We start from the raw sequence: 13304 nt of genomic DNA, 5'->3' as shown, positions 1-13304 counted from the left end.
TACAATACTTGAAAGGTACTCAACATTGGGGTATCTTATATGTAGGTGATAAGCTGAATTTACATGGTTTTAGTGACTCTGATTATGCTGCAGACTTTGTTTCTAGAAAGAGCATTAGTGGTAATGCATTCTTTTTTGAAAATGGAGCAATTTCTTGGTGTTCCAAGAAACAAAATACTGTTAGTCTCTCATCTACAGAGGTTGAATACAAAGCTTTGACTACCTCAGCTTGTGAAGCTATATGGTTAAAGAGATGCTTGCAAGAACTTGGTTTTTATGAATCTTGTGATCCCATTCCTCTTTTTTGTGACAATACATCAGCTGAATCTTTGGCAAAGAATCCTATCTTGCATCAACGCACTAAGCATATCGAGGTTTGAGAGCACTTTATCAGAGAGAAAGTGTATGATGGGTGATATAGTGTTGCATCATTGCAATACTAAGGAAAATTTTGCTGATATTTTTACTAAGGCTCTAGGCAAAGAGCTCTTCTTCAAGCATCGAGCAGGACTTGGCATGATGGAGCTTCCCTTAAGGGAAGGAGTTTGAGAAGTAAGGGAAGGCTCATCAAAAGTCTTCAATGTCTTTCTATCATTGATTCGCTATTTAGATTTCTTTTTCATTTCATTTGTTTCAGAGTTGTATTCCAAGATGTTCAGAGGAATGTTGAACTTGAGGGAAGGTGTTAAAGTATGCAAGCTCAATACGATCTGTTCACAAAGGTTGATTGAGCAAGCTCAATATGATCTGTTCACAAAGGTTGATTGAGCAAAGTCAAGGTTGATACCTTGATGGTGATACGTTGTAATGTACATGCCTAAGGTCATAGATTTGACTTTGGATGTACCTTTAATAGCACACATCACGTGTGCATGGTTGGTGAAAGAGACTCCTTCAATCAAGGAGAAAATTTCTGGATGCTAACTTTGCTGTATATGCAAGTTTGAAGTATTAATATCTCTCAATCCCAGCATTAACTTTGGAGCAATTATGAATTGTTCCTCTCTTTATGGACAACAACCTCACCGTTGGGATCTTCGAGATCAGATTTCTAGAATGATATATACAGCCTACAAGTTAGCTGTCTACCTACTTGCAGAATTCTGGACTGCACCTATCTACGTACTTGGCGACTTCAATAACTAAAGAAGATTGATCCTCTAGCTCATGGAGCGTAAAGAATAGTTGTTCCCCATATTATGGAGCATCTACCTACCAAAGGATAGGTTGTGGTTCACTCACAAGTGTGAGATACATCAGTTCTTCTACAGTTGCAGTTTGTAGTCCTGGACATAGTTGGAGAGTGAGACACACACATACTGTGTAGTGTTGAGAGTGTCGTGTGGTGTTGATTGTAGCCAACACTCTTGCTATTGTACGCATTGACATATCACAGCTTATTGAGCCTCTTGGTATTAGTTTTGGGTTTGGGGATTAGCCCATGATTTGTACGTAGTAGTCATTGCTACTCTACTCCATTGAATAAAAGTGTAGTATTGTTTCTTCCATATTGGAATTGTCTTGTTGATTGAGAATGTGTCTCATTTCCTCTCTATCTCCAATTCTTTTCAGGGATTAATCAATCACAAGACTTGAATTTGGCCTCCACCTAGCATAGTATTGAAAATTCTACACTGTTTCTTCCCTACAGTCTGCGCCGCCTGCTCTTGAGGAGAATTGGGTGGTTTGTTGTGGTAATTGAAGGTAGATGTGAGTCCCCAACACTCCTAGGTATGTACCTAATCCATCAATGTAGTGATTTTTGCAAAAAACGAGCTCCAATTTCATCCACAATGAACATCTCTTCTGTGTTTTTGTGAGGGCTTCAAAACAGTGAATTTCCACTCACTTAAATGCATCAACTTTGCTCCAAATTCAATGTAGGGCTTGCACATCAGTTGCCAATACATTCCCATTTGCCAAATACATGATTCTTTGTCAGATTTGCAACCATTTGCCTCATACATTCACCACACTCAAGCTTCAATGGATACTGTAACAAGAGTCGAGCATCCTCTCAAGGTGAAAGACCAAATGCAGGGTGGTGGCCGAGTTCACACTATTGCTATGAATCCTGCTAACCTCATCTGTATTGTATAAGGGATGCAATGGTATCTCACCCAGCTGATTCACTTGAACTACTGAACTGCTTGCTACATAGTGCTTTAGAAAAATAACGATCGCGGTATTCGTATACTTTGATTAAACCATCACCACGATCTTGGTATATATAATTTGGAAAATGTTATTAGAAATTTTCATTTGAAAACTTATGGCTCATTGGATGTGCATTGATCAATGGTTGAGAAGTAAAAATACCTTGATCGTTATTTAATAAAACATGTTCATAATATTTCTTTACCAAGATCGTGGTATTTATTAACCATGATCATGGTACTTTATACCATGATCTTGATATTCATTGCATGGCAACCATCAAATTATGCATCCATTGACCTAGAGCATAGGTTTTAGCCAGGGAGCTAATATGGTCCCAGTCATATGGTTGACCTACGTCCATACTCACGTTGGGTAAGCTATGTAGACTAGTTTGGTATCCTTTGTTCTTTATTGAGTTAATTGTGTTCATGCAATCTTGTAAGCTAGACATCCTCCATATGCTAGAGTGTGTCTTCATAGTAGGACACATGCATGATTGCATGCATTGGAGTCTTTGAGCTTGTTGACATAGTGCAGAACTTCGAGTGTTCTTTTTTATTTGCTGGAGACATTGCAATTTTTTTGGGGCAAGTTTGAATTCGGGTAATGTCTTGGAAGGAAGGCAAAGAGAGCCACGAGTGCGCACTACAAAGCTGGTAAACCATTGGTTGCCACGTGTGTTTTGAATTACGTATACTTACAGCTTCTGAAATTTGACACGTGGACGGTGTGAAAAGTGATATAATTATAAAAAGACGGGAAAAAAATAGCTGGGAGCATTTTAAAACTCATAATATAATAAAGTGATGGTGGAGTCACGCGGTGTGGTCCTCTCGAAGGGACAAAACGGACCAGAACAGTACCGTGGTGGGTGGAACGGGAAACTGCGAGCTGCTACGCTGGGAAGATGACGCTCGTATACCACACAAATAATTTATTTGCAGAAATACGAAATTATGCATGACGCTGGAAAGTAGCGAGTCCAAAGATAATGGAGAATTTAGGATTTCTACTATAGGGAAATTCGTCGCCTCTCCGTCGATATGGTGTTGCTGCCCAGCTAAGTAGTCACAGCTTCCGAGAGCGTCAGGGCCTGTGCCTGCCTTTTTTCAGATGCGGTTCCTTTGGTTGTGATCTCAGCTGCTGGGCGCAGCGCCACTTGTTTGTCATTCTCATGTAGAGCACTGGCTGGAACGTCTGAGCCTCTGCAGACTACATGCTATCTCCTCCAAATACTGCAATTTCTCCCTTGTTATTTTGCATAATGGCCGATCTGGGCGAGCTAGTGGAGCACGCGCCGGCAGCAGCTAACGATGCCGCAGCGTTGCAAGGAGAAGAGAACGGCCACGCGGCGGAGACGGCGGAATGGCGCACAGACGACGACGATAGATGCCAAGACCTGCTGCAGCTGCGCAACAAGACCGGTGTAGTAGCCCGCGGAAAGATCCAGATCAGACGAATCGAGAACAGCGCAAGCCGCCAGGTCACCTTCTCCAAGCGCCGAAACGGCCTCCTCAAAAAAGCCCACGAGCTCGCCGTTCTTTGTGATGCGGAAATCGGTCTCATTGTCTTCTCCAGCACGGGCAAGCTCTTCGAGTTCGCCAGCTCTTCAAGGTACGATTCCTGAATTCCAGTTTATGGTTATGGCTGAGGTCGTTTTGCGAAGTTTGAATGCTTAGCTAACCCTGTAAATTCCTAAAGCCCTGCAGTCATTATATAGTGTGCTTAAACTAGTAGATTTTCATCAAAAGCCTTTCATGCTCTATCAAGCCCTGTAGTGCATTTCAGTTTACGTACACAGTTTAGTCTTAGATGAATAAGAAAAGGTGCCTTCAATTTTTTAAAGGTCATGTTCTGGCAATGCGAAAAGACTTTCCCTTAATACACTGCCTAAGGGAACAGCCTAAGGGAACAATGGGGAAATTAGGCAACCTTCTCAAATTAGGCAAGAGCCTTAGACAAGTTAACCTTCCCAAATTGTAACTCTCCAAAAAAATTCCATTCACGATGAAGCTTATAGAGGATATGCATATACAGAATGAGCCACTCTACTATTTTTACCTCCTTAAGACTCTCACCATGGGAACCTTGTCAAAGGATCTTGCACATGGACATTTATCTTGTCCAAATAAACTAGTAGAATCTGAACAAGAGACATTATATTGGATGCAATCTTCGGAACCATTAATAGAGTGTCTTTCTAAAATTGAGCTTTTCGTTTTACAACGGTACGTCCCTTTGTCCAAGGTTTAAGGTATCAAAAATAATAAATCTTTTGTCTAATGACTATGTACAATGGACCTAACCATAATAATGTCAAAATGGTGCACACAACATGTTGATTAAGCCAAAAATAATGTTGGCACCTAGACAAGAGTAATGTCCATCATTGTCATCCTTTTACTCATAGTCTATACTCATACAATCCATAAAGTAAGGTTGCAAATTGGAATCACTTAAAGCTAGGTTGTAAATAAATTGGAATCAGTTAACAAAATAATACTAACACGTGGTAGCAATTAGGTGGACTCACTTATAACCAATATACTATCACGTGAATATGAAATTATTTGGACTCGCTCAATCAACTCTCACACGTACGGTGCAAGAACAAACACAATAACTTAAATCCATGCACAAAACATATATTTAGTATTAAGTATTAAATAGAATCACCCATGATACTTGTCTAAATACAATGACACATTGAGCATCCATAGTGCACCATAGAGAGGGAGTACACATCATATGTAACATTCCCTCTTGGTTGGATTGCAAAACAGACCTCAATTGCGTGTATGTTGATATGAGTAGATAAGAGACTTGGATATTGATGAAAAAACCACTTAGGCATTCACCTAGCATCTTCAATAGGATGGCTCTTGAAAGTCATAAGATATTGGTATATACATTCCTTGTTCTTGTGCTGGTCTACTAATGCTGAATGATTGAATCTGGAATAAGTTCTTCTTGTTCATTAACAATCAAAGGAGATTCTTCATAAACTTGATAGGAAGGTTGAGGTCCTCTCAAAGTTTAAAGAAGACTAATGTGAAAAGAGTTATGAATCTTTCAAAGTGATGGAAAATCTAATCAATAAGCACTATAAGGTTATGGGGGTCCTAACGAACAATTGAAGCAACACTATGGTTTCCCTATAAAATGTCGGTGAGAATGTTGTATCTGACATACCACATAGCAATGTTCTTAACGACACTTTTTATATCGCTTTTAGTGACATTATTTAAGTGAATAATTTGTAATATAATATCATTTTGTGAGTCACTTTAGTGACTCAAATTGTGTGCTATAAGCGACTTAGTAGAATCGCATTATTTCACTGCTATTGCTCCATGATGACATAGCTTGCATTTCTTCCCTCTCTCTCTTCTCATACACACACACACACTCACAAATACTCTCTCTCTCTCTCTCTCTCTCACACACACACACACACACGCACACAACATACATGCACACATACACAATCATTTCTCTCTATTACTTCTTTCTCTCTCTCTCTCTCTCTCTCTCTCTATATATATATATATATATATATATTTATTTATTTATATCATATTAAGACAATATATTCTCTCTCTATTACTTCTTTCTCTCTCCCTTTTCGCCCCCCTGCCCGCCTGTTTGCTCGCATCTCTCTCTCCCTTTTCGCCCCTGCCCGCCTGTTCGCTCGCATCTCTCTCTCTCTCTCGCTATTCCTCCGCTCCGCCTCCCCTTTTTCGCCCCTGCTCGCCTGTTCGCTCGCATCTCTCTCTCTCTCGAGCTGTTCCTCTGCTCCGCCTCCCCTTTTCACCCCTGCCCGCCTGTTCGCTTGCATCTCTCTCTCTCTCTCTCTCTCTCGTTGTTCCTCCGCTCCGCCTCCCCTTTTCGCCCCTGCCCGCCTGTTCGCTCGCATCTCTCTCTCCCTTTTCGCCCCTCCCCGCTTGTTCGCTCGCATCTCTCTCTCTCGCTGCTCCTTCGCTCCGTCTCTCCTTTTCGCCCCTACCCGCCTATTTGCTCGCATCTCTCTCTCTCTCTCTCGCTGTTCCTCTGCCTCCCTTTCCCCATCCACCCTTCCTCAGGCCCCCAAGGCAGCAACATAACTCTCTCTTTGCTGAATCTTTTCTCTCTTCTCTCTTCTCTCTTTCCCCTACATGGCTTGACCCCCCCTCTCTCTCTCCCTGCTCTGCTGCTGTTTCGCGCTTGTGTCATGGATTAATTTCCAATCCATTGGCTGTGGGAAGTTTTGCAAAAAGTCATGGCGGCCAAGACCGGGTTTAAAGAGGAGCTCGTGAAAGTGGAGGACAAGCTCGGCACAATTATCAAAGAAAACAAGAAGATGGTCAACTCTTCCATTACCGCAATCATAAACCGCCTCTCCAAACTCGAGAAGGGATTTGACAAAATCCAAGAGCTCGAGTTGAGAACATCCAAGCAAGAGGCTGAGATTTCAGCCTTAAAGGAGGAACCAGTGGAGGCTAAACTGCATACTAAAAGTCAAGCGGCTGAAATCTCAGCCCTCAAAAAGGAGTTGGAAGCCACTTCAAAAAGAAAGCTTGAGGATGGAGAATTTCAGCCCTCCTTTATTGAAGAGCTGAATACCATCAAGGAACAAATGAGGATCATTCGAGATGAGGAGGAGCAACATAAAGAGAAGACATCTTCATGGGTGGAGGTGATCACAAAGACACAAAAGAAGATGGACGAGGCCGAGAAATGGATCGAGGTCGCCAAGAAAGGGAAAGGTAAAGAATTGCCACCCATCCCCACTCCCACCATCATCAACATGACCCTTGAAGAGGAGCAAAGGAGGAAGACTCGGGCCTTACATGTACAAGTGTCCGGTCTAAAAGACCGTGATGATGCGGAAGGGGAAACCAAGGAGCTCTTCTCTATGATGGGCATTGAAGCCACGCACGCAAAGGCATGGAGAGTGGGAAAGAAGAGAGAAGGTAGTGGCGAATCTTCTAAGGAGAGAGCACAATTCATTCGTTTCCCCTCCATGGAAGTGAAGGACTCCTTGAAGAGACGTCCTACACTCAAGAAGACGGGAATATTTCTTGGAGATGACCTCACACTCTCTCGCAACTTGCCCACATGAAAGAAGTTATGCCCGAGATAAGGGCAGCCTGAGAGAAACAGGGATTTCATTAACGTCTTCACAATTTCATGATCACGTTAACAAAACCTATTGTTAACATATTAAAACTTGTGATCACATTGTATATTCACATGACCTGAGCAATGACCTGCCAGAACCCACTAGTCCCGTAACACCTCTGGGCTTTTGGTTTTCCCGGCGGGCCCGTCGGGATAACTACTTATCCCGGCGGGCCCGCCACCTGGAAAACCAAAGAACACCGGCAGGGTTCTATTCTGTTTATAAACACTGTCCGACACCCATCGTGGAACTTTTGGGGAGATAGTCCTTGTTTTGGGGGCGTGATATCTCTCCTCAAAGTACTTGTAGAGCTCTCGAGTTGCTAGAAGTGTCCTCTTGGGAAGAACGTCCTTATCTTAGGGGCTGTCGTCTTTCCTTGTAGGCACTCCTAAGGCTATTGAGCCACTCGTCCTTAGTTCTTTGAATTGGGGGTAGGGTGTGGTTTGTAGCTAATACTTACGGAGATTTAGGGACAAATTTGGAGTCATTCAGCTTTGCATTTGAGCTACGTAGGTAATCTACCTCATTCTGATTTATGAATGGTTTGATGGAGCCAAGAGTCCTGCTTAGGGGCTTGTATTGGTTCTTGATACTTGATATAGTTTAGAGTAGACAAGGGTCTATTGTCCTATACTAGAGTATTGGGCAAGCATAGATCTTTGATTTTCTTTGTGAATGTTAGAGAAGGTCTATTGTCCTATACTAGAGTATTGGGCAAGCATAGATCTTTGATTGTGTAAAGTATCCTTAATTGGGTACAAAAGGCATCCTTCATTGGGGGTGCAATGTGCATGATAGTTTCGAAGTAGTTTTGTAGTCAGACCTTGCAAGATAGTTTCGAAGTAGTTTTGTGTTATGTGATGATCTTTTGTATTTGTCAAGATAGTTTCGAAGTACTTTGTCTGTTAATGTATGTTTTGTAATACGTGAGTGACTTTGTTGTTTTTTCATTTGTGTATTCATTGTTATATGCTTGGTTGAATAGGTTATTTGTTGCGATGGAGGACAATGTTGGATCCAGTGATACCTCCAATAGAGTCCAAATTTCAAATAGCAGGAAAAAAAAGGCACCTGGGATAGAGTGGTAATATGCAATTAATGTTGGTGATCGATTCATAGATTGGGAGTGTAAGCTATGCCATGCAGTAAAATCAAGTGGGGCGCCTCAACTAAGAGAACACTTTTTAGGCGGACCGAAGAAAAAGTCATGTACCCATCCCTCTGCACCTGTAGGCCAAATGCATAAGAGAAGAAATTCAAAAGAAAGATTCAAGAAAACATGACACTCCTACCGTTAATGTATCAAGGCAGCAAGAACACTGTTGTTCTAATCATCAAACTCTCGCTACATCGCCTGCTTGTACTCCGAACGTCAATGTGCAACCAGAAAGTAATCTACCCAGTGCATCTTCCTGCAAGCGAAACTTTGACGTAGGAAATATACCCATGCGTCAAACTTCATTGCAAGGAAGCCTACGTCAAGTCGGCTCGATGATGCACATCGATTTACTTTTCTGGGAGTGTTATGATGATGGTGGACAGTGAGCATTGGAAGAGAGCATGGAAGAAAATTGGTGAGTTTGGACCAGGGTTTTCACCGCCTACGTACCATGCTATGCGAAATGATCTATTAGAGAAATGTTATGCGCAAGTAAAAGAACGTGTACAAAGAATAATTCTTAGCAATATAGAGCTTTCTGGATGTAGTATAGTAAGTGATGTTTGGTCTAATGTACAAAGAAAACCATTAATTAATATAATGGTTATTTCACCTAGAGGTGAGACTTTCATCCGTGCCATGGATTCAGTTTGTTCAATCAAAACTGGGGCTTACATTGCTTAAGTCATTGGCTCTATGATAGAGGAAGTGGGTGTGCCGAAAATGTAGTCCAAGTCGTCATGGACAATGCAAAGAATTGCAAAAATGCATCCAAAATCCTACAGCGACAATATCCACATGTTTTTTCGGTAGGCTGTAATACTCATAGTTTGAATCTTGTATTAAAAGATTGGTATAAAAGTGATGATACCAAATGGTTTACCTCAATCGTCGACACTGCTCGCCAGCTTGTGAGATTCATGCTCAAGAGACAGAGAGTGTTAGATATTTTTCGACCTCGCATGTCAGTTATGTTAAAGCTTCCAGCAGAGCGGAGACTAGGTTTTGCACTCACTTTTACACTTTTGAGTCTCTTCTTCGAAATAAAGATGCATTTTGCGAAACATTTACATGCATGGCATTTCATGACTGGGAGAACTTGAAAAAGTGAAAGAGAAAATCAAAGTCTTGAAGGCAGTGCTTACGGAGAAGAAGTTGGTGGAACAGTGTGATGGATGCATACCATGTCATGATGCCTGTTATGTATGCCGTACGAAGTCTTGATCAAAGAGCGCCTAATCTCGGGAAAGCATGGATGCAATGGTGGACTGTCCAGCAGAGTTTGGAGTGTCCTGAGAAATTAGAGCATTCAGTGGTGGAAAAGCAATGGCGTGTACCATTCTCCAATAAACAAAGAAAAGTTCTATTGAAGTACTTTCATGCTAGATGGATTGGAGCGCATTCACCACTACACAGTGCTGCTTACATGTTAGATCCTGAATATTGGAATATGGATTTGATGTCCAACGTTGAGGTGGTGCAAGATTTTTATAAAGTGGTAAACACTTTCTATAATAATGTTGATGATCGTGTAAAGTGCATAAAGGAGATGACCTCATTTCGATTGAAAGAGGGTTTATTTTCCAACTCCCTTGTTCAACAAATGGCTAAAGAGCAACCTGCATGGAAGTGGTGGATGATGAATGGTGGTGAGCATTATGCTTTATTGCGCAACCTTGTGATGAAGGTTCTAAGTCAGTGCTCTTTAAACTCAGGCTCAGAAAGAAACTGGACATGTACAAATATATTCACAGTACTATTTGCAATCGACTTCTTGCAGATCGAGCAGATAAACTTGTTTACATGTATTGCAATGAAAAGATCTTGCGGGACATTGAAAGCGAAGAGTATGAAGAAGATATGCCCAGATGGATGTACAATTGTGATGATGTAGTAGACGAGAACTTTGATGTTGGACGCACGTCGTGCACCACCCTTGAGATAGAAGACAATTTAGACATTGACTTAGATGAGCTTAATTTAGCAGACGAGAGAGTAAACAGTGAAAGAATTTTGGAGCAAGATACTGACATAGAGGAAGAAGTCATTTCATTAATTTCATAAAAAGTACTTGTACAAATGATCGTATTTGGAGAAATTATCAATACAAAAGTAGGATTTATGTCTTTCTTAGCTTTTATCTTGAAATAAATTGCGAATTGCACTAGGAATTGCATCTAAAGGTCCTGGTGGTTTATATTCGCTAGCCATGCCGAACACTGTATAAATACCTTGATTTATTGGGACACTGCACAATGCACGTGGAAATATTTTGCATTTGCCTCACTAAACATATTAAGTGGTAGTAGTGTCCACAGGGTAGTATATACTGGCCGCTCCACCCATCGAATACTTTGTAACATATAGGACATTGGGGGGTGGAGGAACTAGTAGCCTCAGCAGAAACTCCCACAAGATCAGGATGTATCAAAAAATGAGAGATGTGGTTTCCTTGGTGCACAGGAGAAATACGTGAAGAGATGGTCTGTACATCTTGGCTGATCTTTGTGAGCTGCTCTTGAATCCCTCTATTGGCTAGGGAAGGAGTTGACGCTTGAGATAATCGCTCAGCTTCTTTCTCCTTCTCTGCTAGCTGTGCCCCTAAGCTTTCTTTGACCTTGTTTAACTCCAATCCACCAGCGCCCTCCACCATGAGAGCAAGTTCCTCCCTTGTGAATGTCACTGTCTCTTCATGTATGTCGTGGGTGTTGACAGTGGCCTCTCTGGAGGCGAAGTCCACTGGAGTTTCTAAGATAAATTGTGCATATAGCATCTTAGCAAAATAGAGTGGAGTGTCGGCGTTATGGAGAGGACGACCGTATACCTCCAAGAGAATGCGCTCGGCATTAATTTTGATATCATTGTGAGTGCAACGTGAAATCTTCCATCTTCCCTTCTTAATCTCGCCATCTGGACATGGCCATATTTTCTTTATCATCTCTGTGGTTATGCGTTTGTTTATGTCTTTCCATTGGGCATAAGTAGGATTTGTCCATTTCGACAACCTGCATGCTGTTCTTGTAGCTTCGCGGGCTGTCAGGCCATGTGCAAGGGCCTTCATTCGCTCATATGCCTTCTTGGCTAACTCTTGATGCTCGTTTGCTTGCGCCTCTGCCATATCTTCATGAACGTAAATGACTTTAGGATTTTAATGAACTGTAAAGATCAACGTAAGATAAATTGACCATTATCCTCAAAAAATTAAATTTTAACACCACGAGAGGAGATATGTATTGTAAAGACTCAATGAGAAATATCCACTTGACTCCAAAAATACTTCAAACAATGCGCGCACATCAAATTTTGAAGAGAAAACATAAACTTAAACACCACAAGAGGAGAGAGATATTGCAAAGACAATAAGATAATATTTCAAACAATGGACACATCAAATTTTGAAGAGAGAAACAAAGTGCCATTCCTGAAACTTAATCTCCTGATACTGTATCATTAAAAAATTGGGGTGAATGACACCGATAGCTCTACAAGAGGACGTTGTGCCCTCGTTGGGTCAGTATTTAGTGATCTAAAAAATTCCACTACTTGCAAAATTGATTTTCGCTCATCGCAATTAGGCAATCACATCCAATTTTTGACTCTATAAATAATAGTATCCATGGTAACTTTGTCATAGGAACTATTGTCCATCCACAACTCTTGTACTTTCTGGCAAAAGTCATATAAAGTTTGTAATAAATACCCTAAAGCAAAAACATCAGATGCAGGAGTGTATGCATCTGCCAAAAACGGATCATAAAGTTTCGAGGCTATCCACGACCGTTTATTTCGCTCTCTGTCTGCGTAGGAGACCGCCTGTGCCACCTTCTCAGGGTTCTTGTCTGCTTCAAATACAAAATTGAGAGATACCCGTTTTTTGGGCGCTCTCAGCAGTAACCCCCAATTGATAATACCTACACGTGGCTTCAACTCTTTTGTAAAATTCAACACTACATTGAATGGATGTAGGTCGATATGTACAATTCCTGCCAGATGTGCTGCCGCTAGGTCTTCCACCAGGGCATGCATAATATGTGGCATGGTTATTACTATTTGTTTTATTTTAGAAAGTTCTAGATGACTTAAAGGAATATTATCGGGTGGGGGTTGTCTCCATCCTGGATCCAAACAGAAAATTGCTCTGGTGAACTCACTGAACTGAAGGGGACCTTCAGAAGAGTATCACCAAGCGAGCCGCCATTATAGTATGGGAAAATAGTGATCCAAGGAGATTCTTTTGTGAAGGCAATACACCTGACAATTGATGGGTGTAGAACTTGCATGCCTTGCTCTGCCTCGAAGCTCTCGAACTTGGCGCTGCCTTCTCCTTTGTAGTGCTTTCCGCAAAAAGTAATGTGCTCCGGCAAAAATGATATACCTTTAATTGTATACTCTTTTACTGTGCCAAAAACACCAGAGCCTATTGTTCGCCCTTCGAACAGAGCCTCGTGCGGGATGCCAATGAGGTGTGTGCACATAGAATTGTAGATTGTACGATTAATGGCACCTGTCCCATTCGCATCTGCCTGGCTGGACGTTGCAGCGACGTCCTGGGCAATGCACACTCTTTTGGGGAGTGACTCTACATCCAGCGCCTTCATGCGCTTGCTCTTGGCTCTTTGCTCGCTCCATACAACGTCCCATAACTGTAGACGATGCATATTAGCTTCAGGCGGGGCAGCATCTCTAAGATCATTTCATGCTACACGCATGCTCCCCAAAATGGTTCGTGTTATATGTTGATGGTTGAAATCTGCTATCTTCTGTCTATCAAGCAACTCAGTGTTGCCTCCGCTTCGTCGAAGTCGACGCTGTGCATTTTCCCAT

The 13304-nt window shown here is 41.7% G+C and overlaps 1 protein-coding gene across 4 annotated transcripts in view; it reads left to right on the top strand.

The window, feature by feature from the left end:
* Nucleotides 1–3150: 3150 nt before the first annotated feature.
* The window catches only part of LOC147629807 (MADS-box transcription factor 23-like), a 101177-nt gene continuing 91023 nt past the window's right edge, over nucleotides 3151–13304 (top strand). For 2 of the 4 annotated variants that reach the window (XM_086810857.1, XM_086810854.1), the window contains exon 1: nucleotides 3151–3774. In XM_086810857.1, coding sequence (XP_086666983.1) covers nucleotides 3377–3774 — 398 coding nt within the window. In that variant the 5' untranslated portion in view covers nucleotides 3151–3376. The remainder of the gene's footprint in view (nucleotides 3775–13304) is intronic. The other 2 variants (XM_086810856.1, XM_086810855.1) reach the window with 2 other exon arrangements.

This window comes from Cibotium barometz, chromosome 17 (genome assembly GCF_041138505.1).
Source record: "Cibotium barometz isolate CiBa-2024 chromosome 17, ASM4113850v1, whole genome shotgun sequence".
NCBI lineage: Eukaryota > Viridiplantae > Streptophyta > Polypodiopsida > Cyatheales > Cibotiaceae > Cibotium > Cibotium barometz.
Note: the sequence above shows the minus strand (reverse complement) of the source record. Positions and strands in the feature narration are given on the sequence as shown.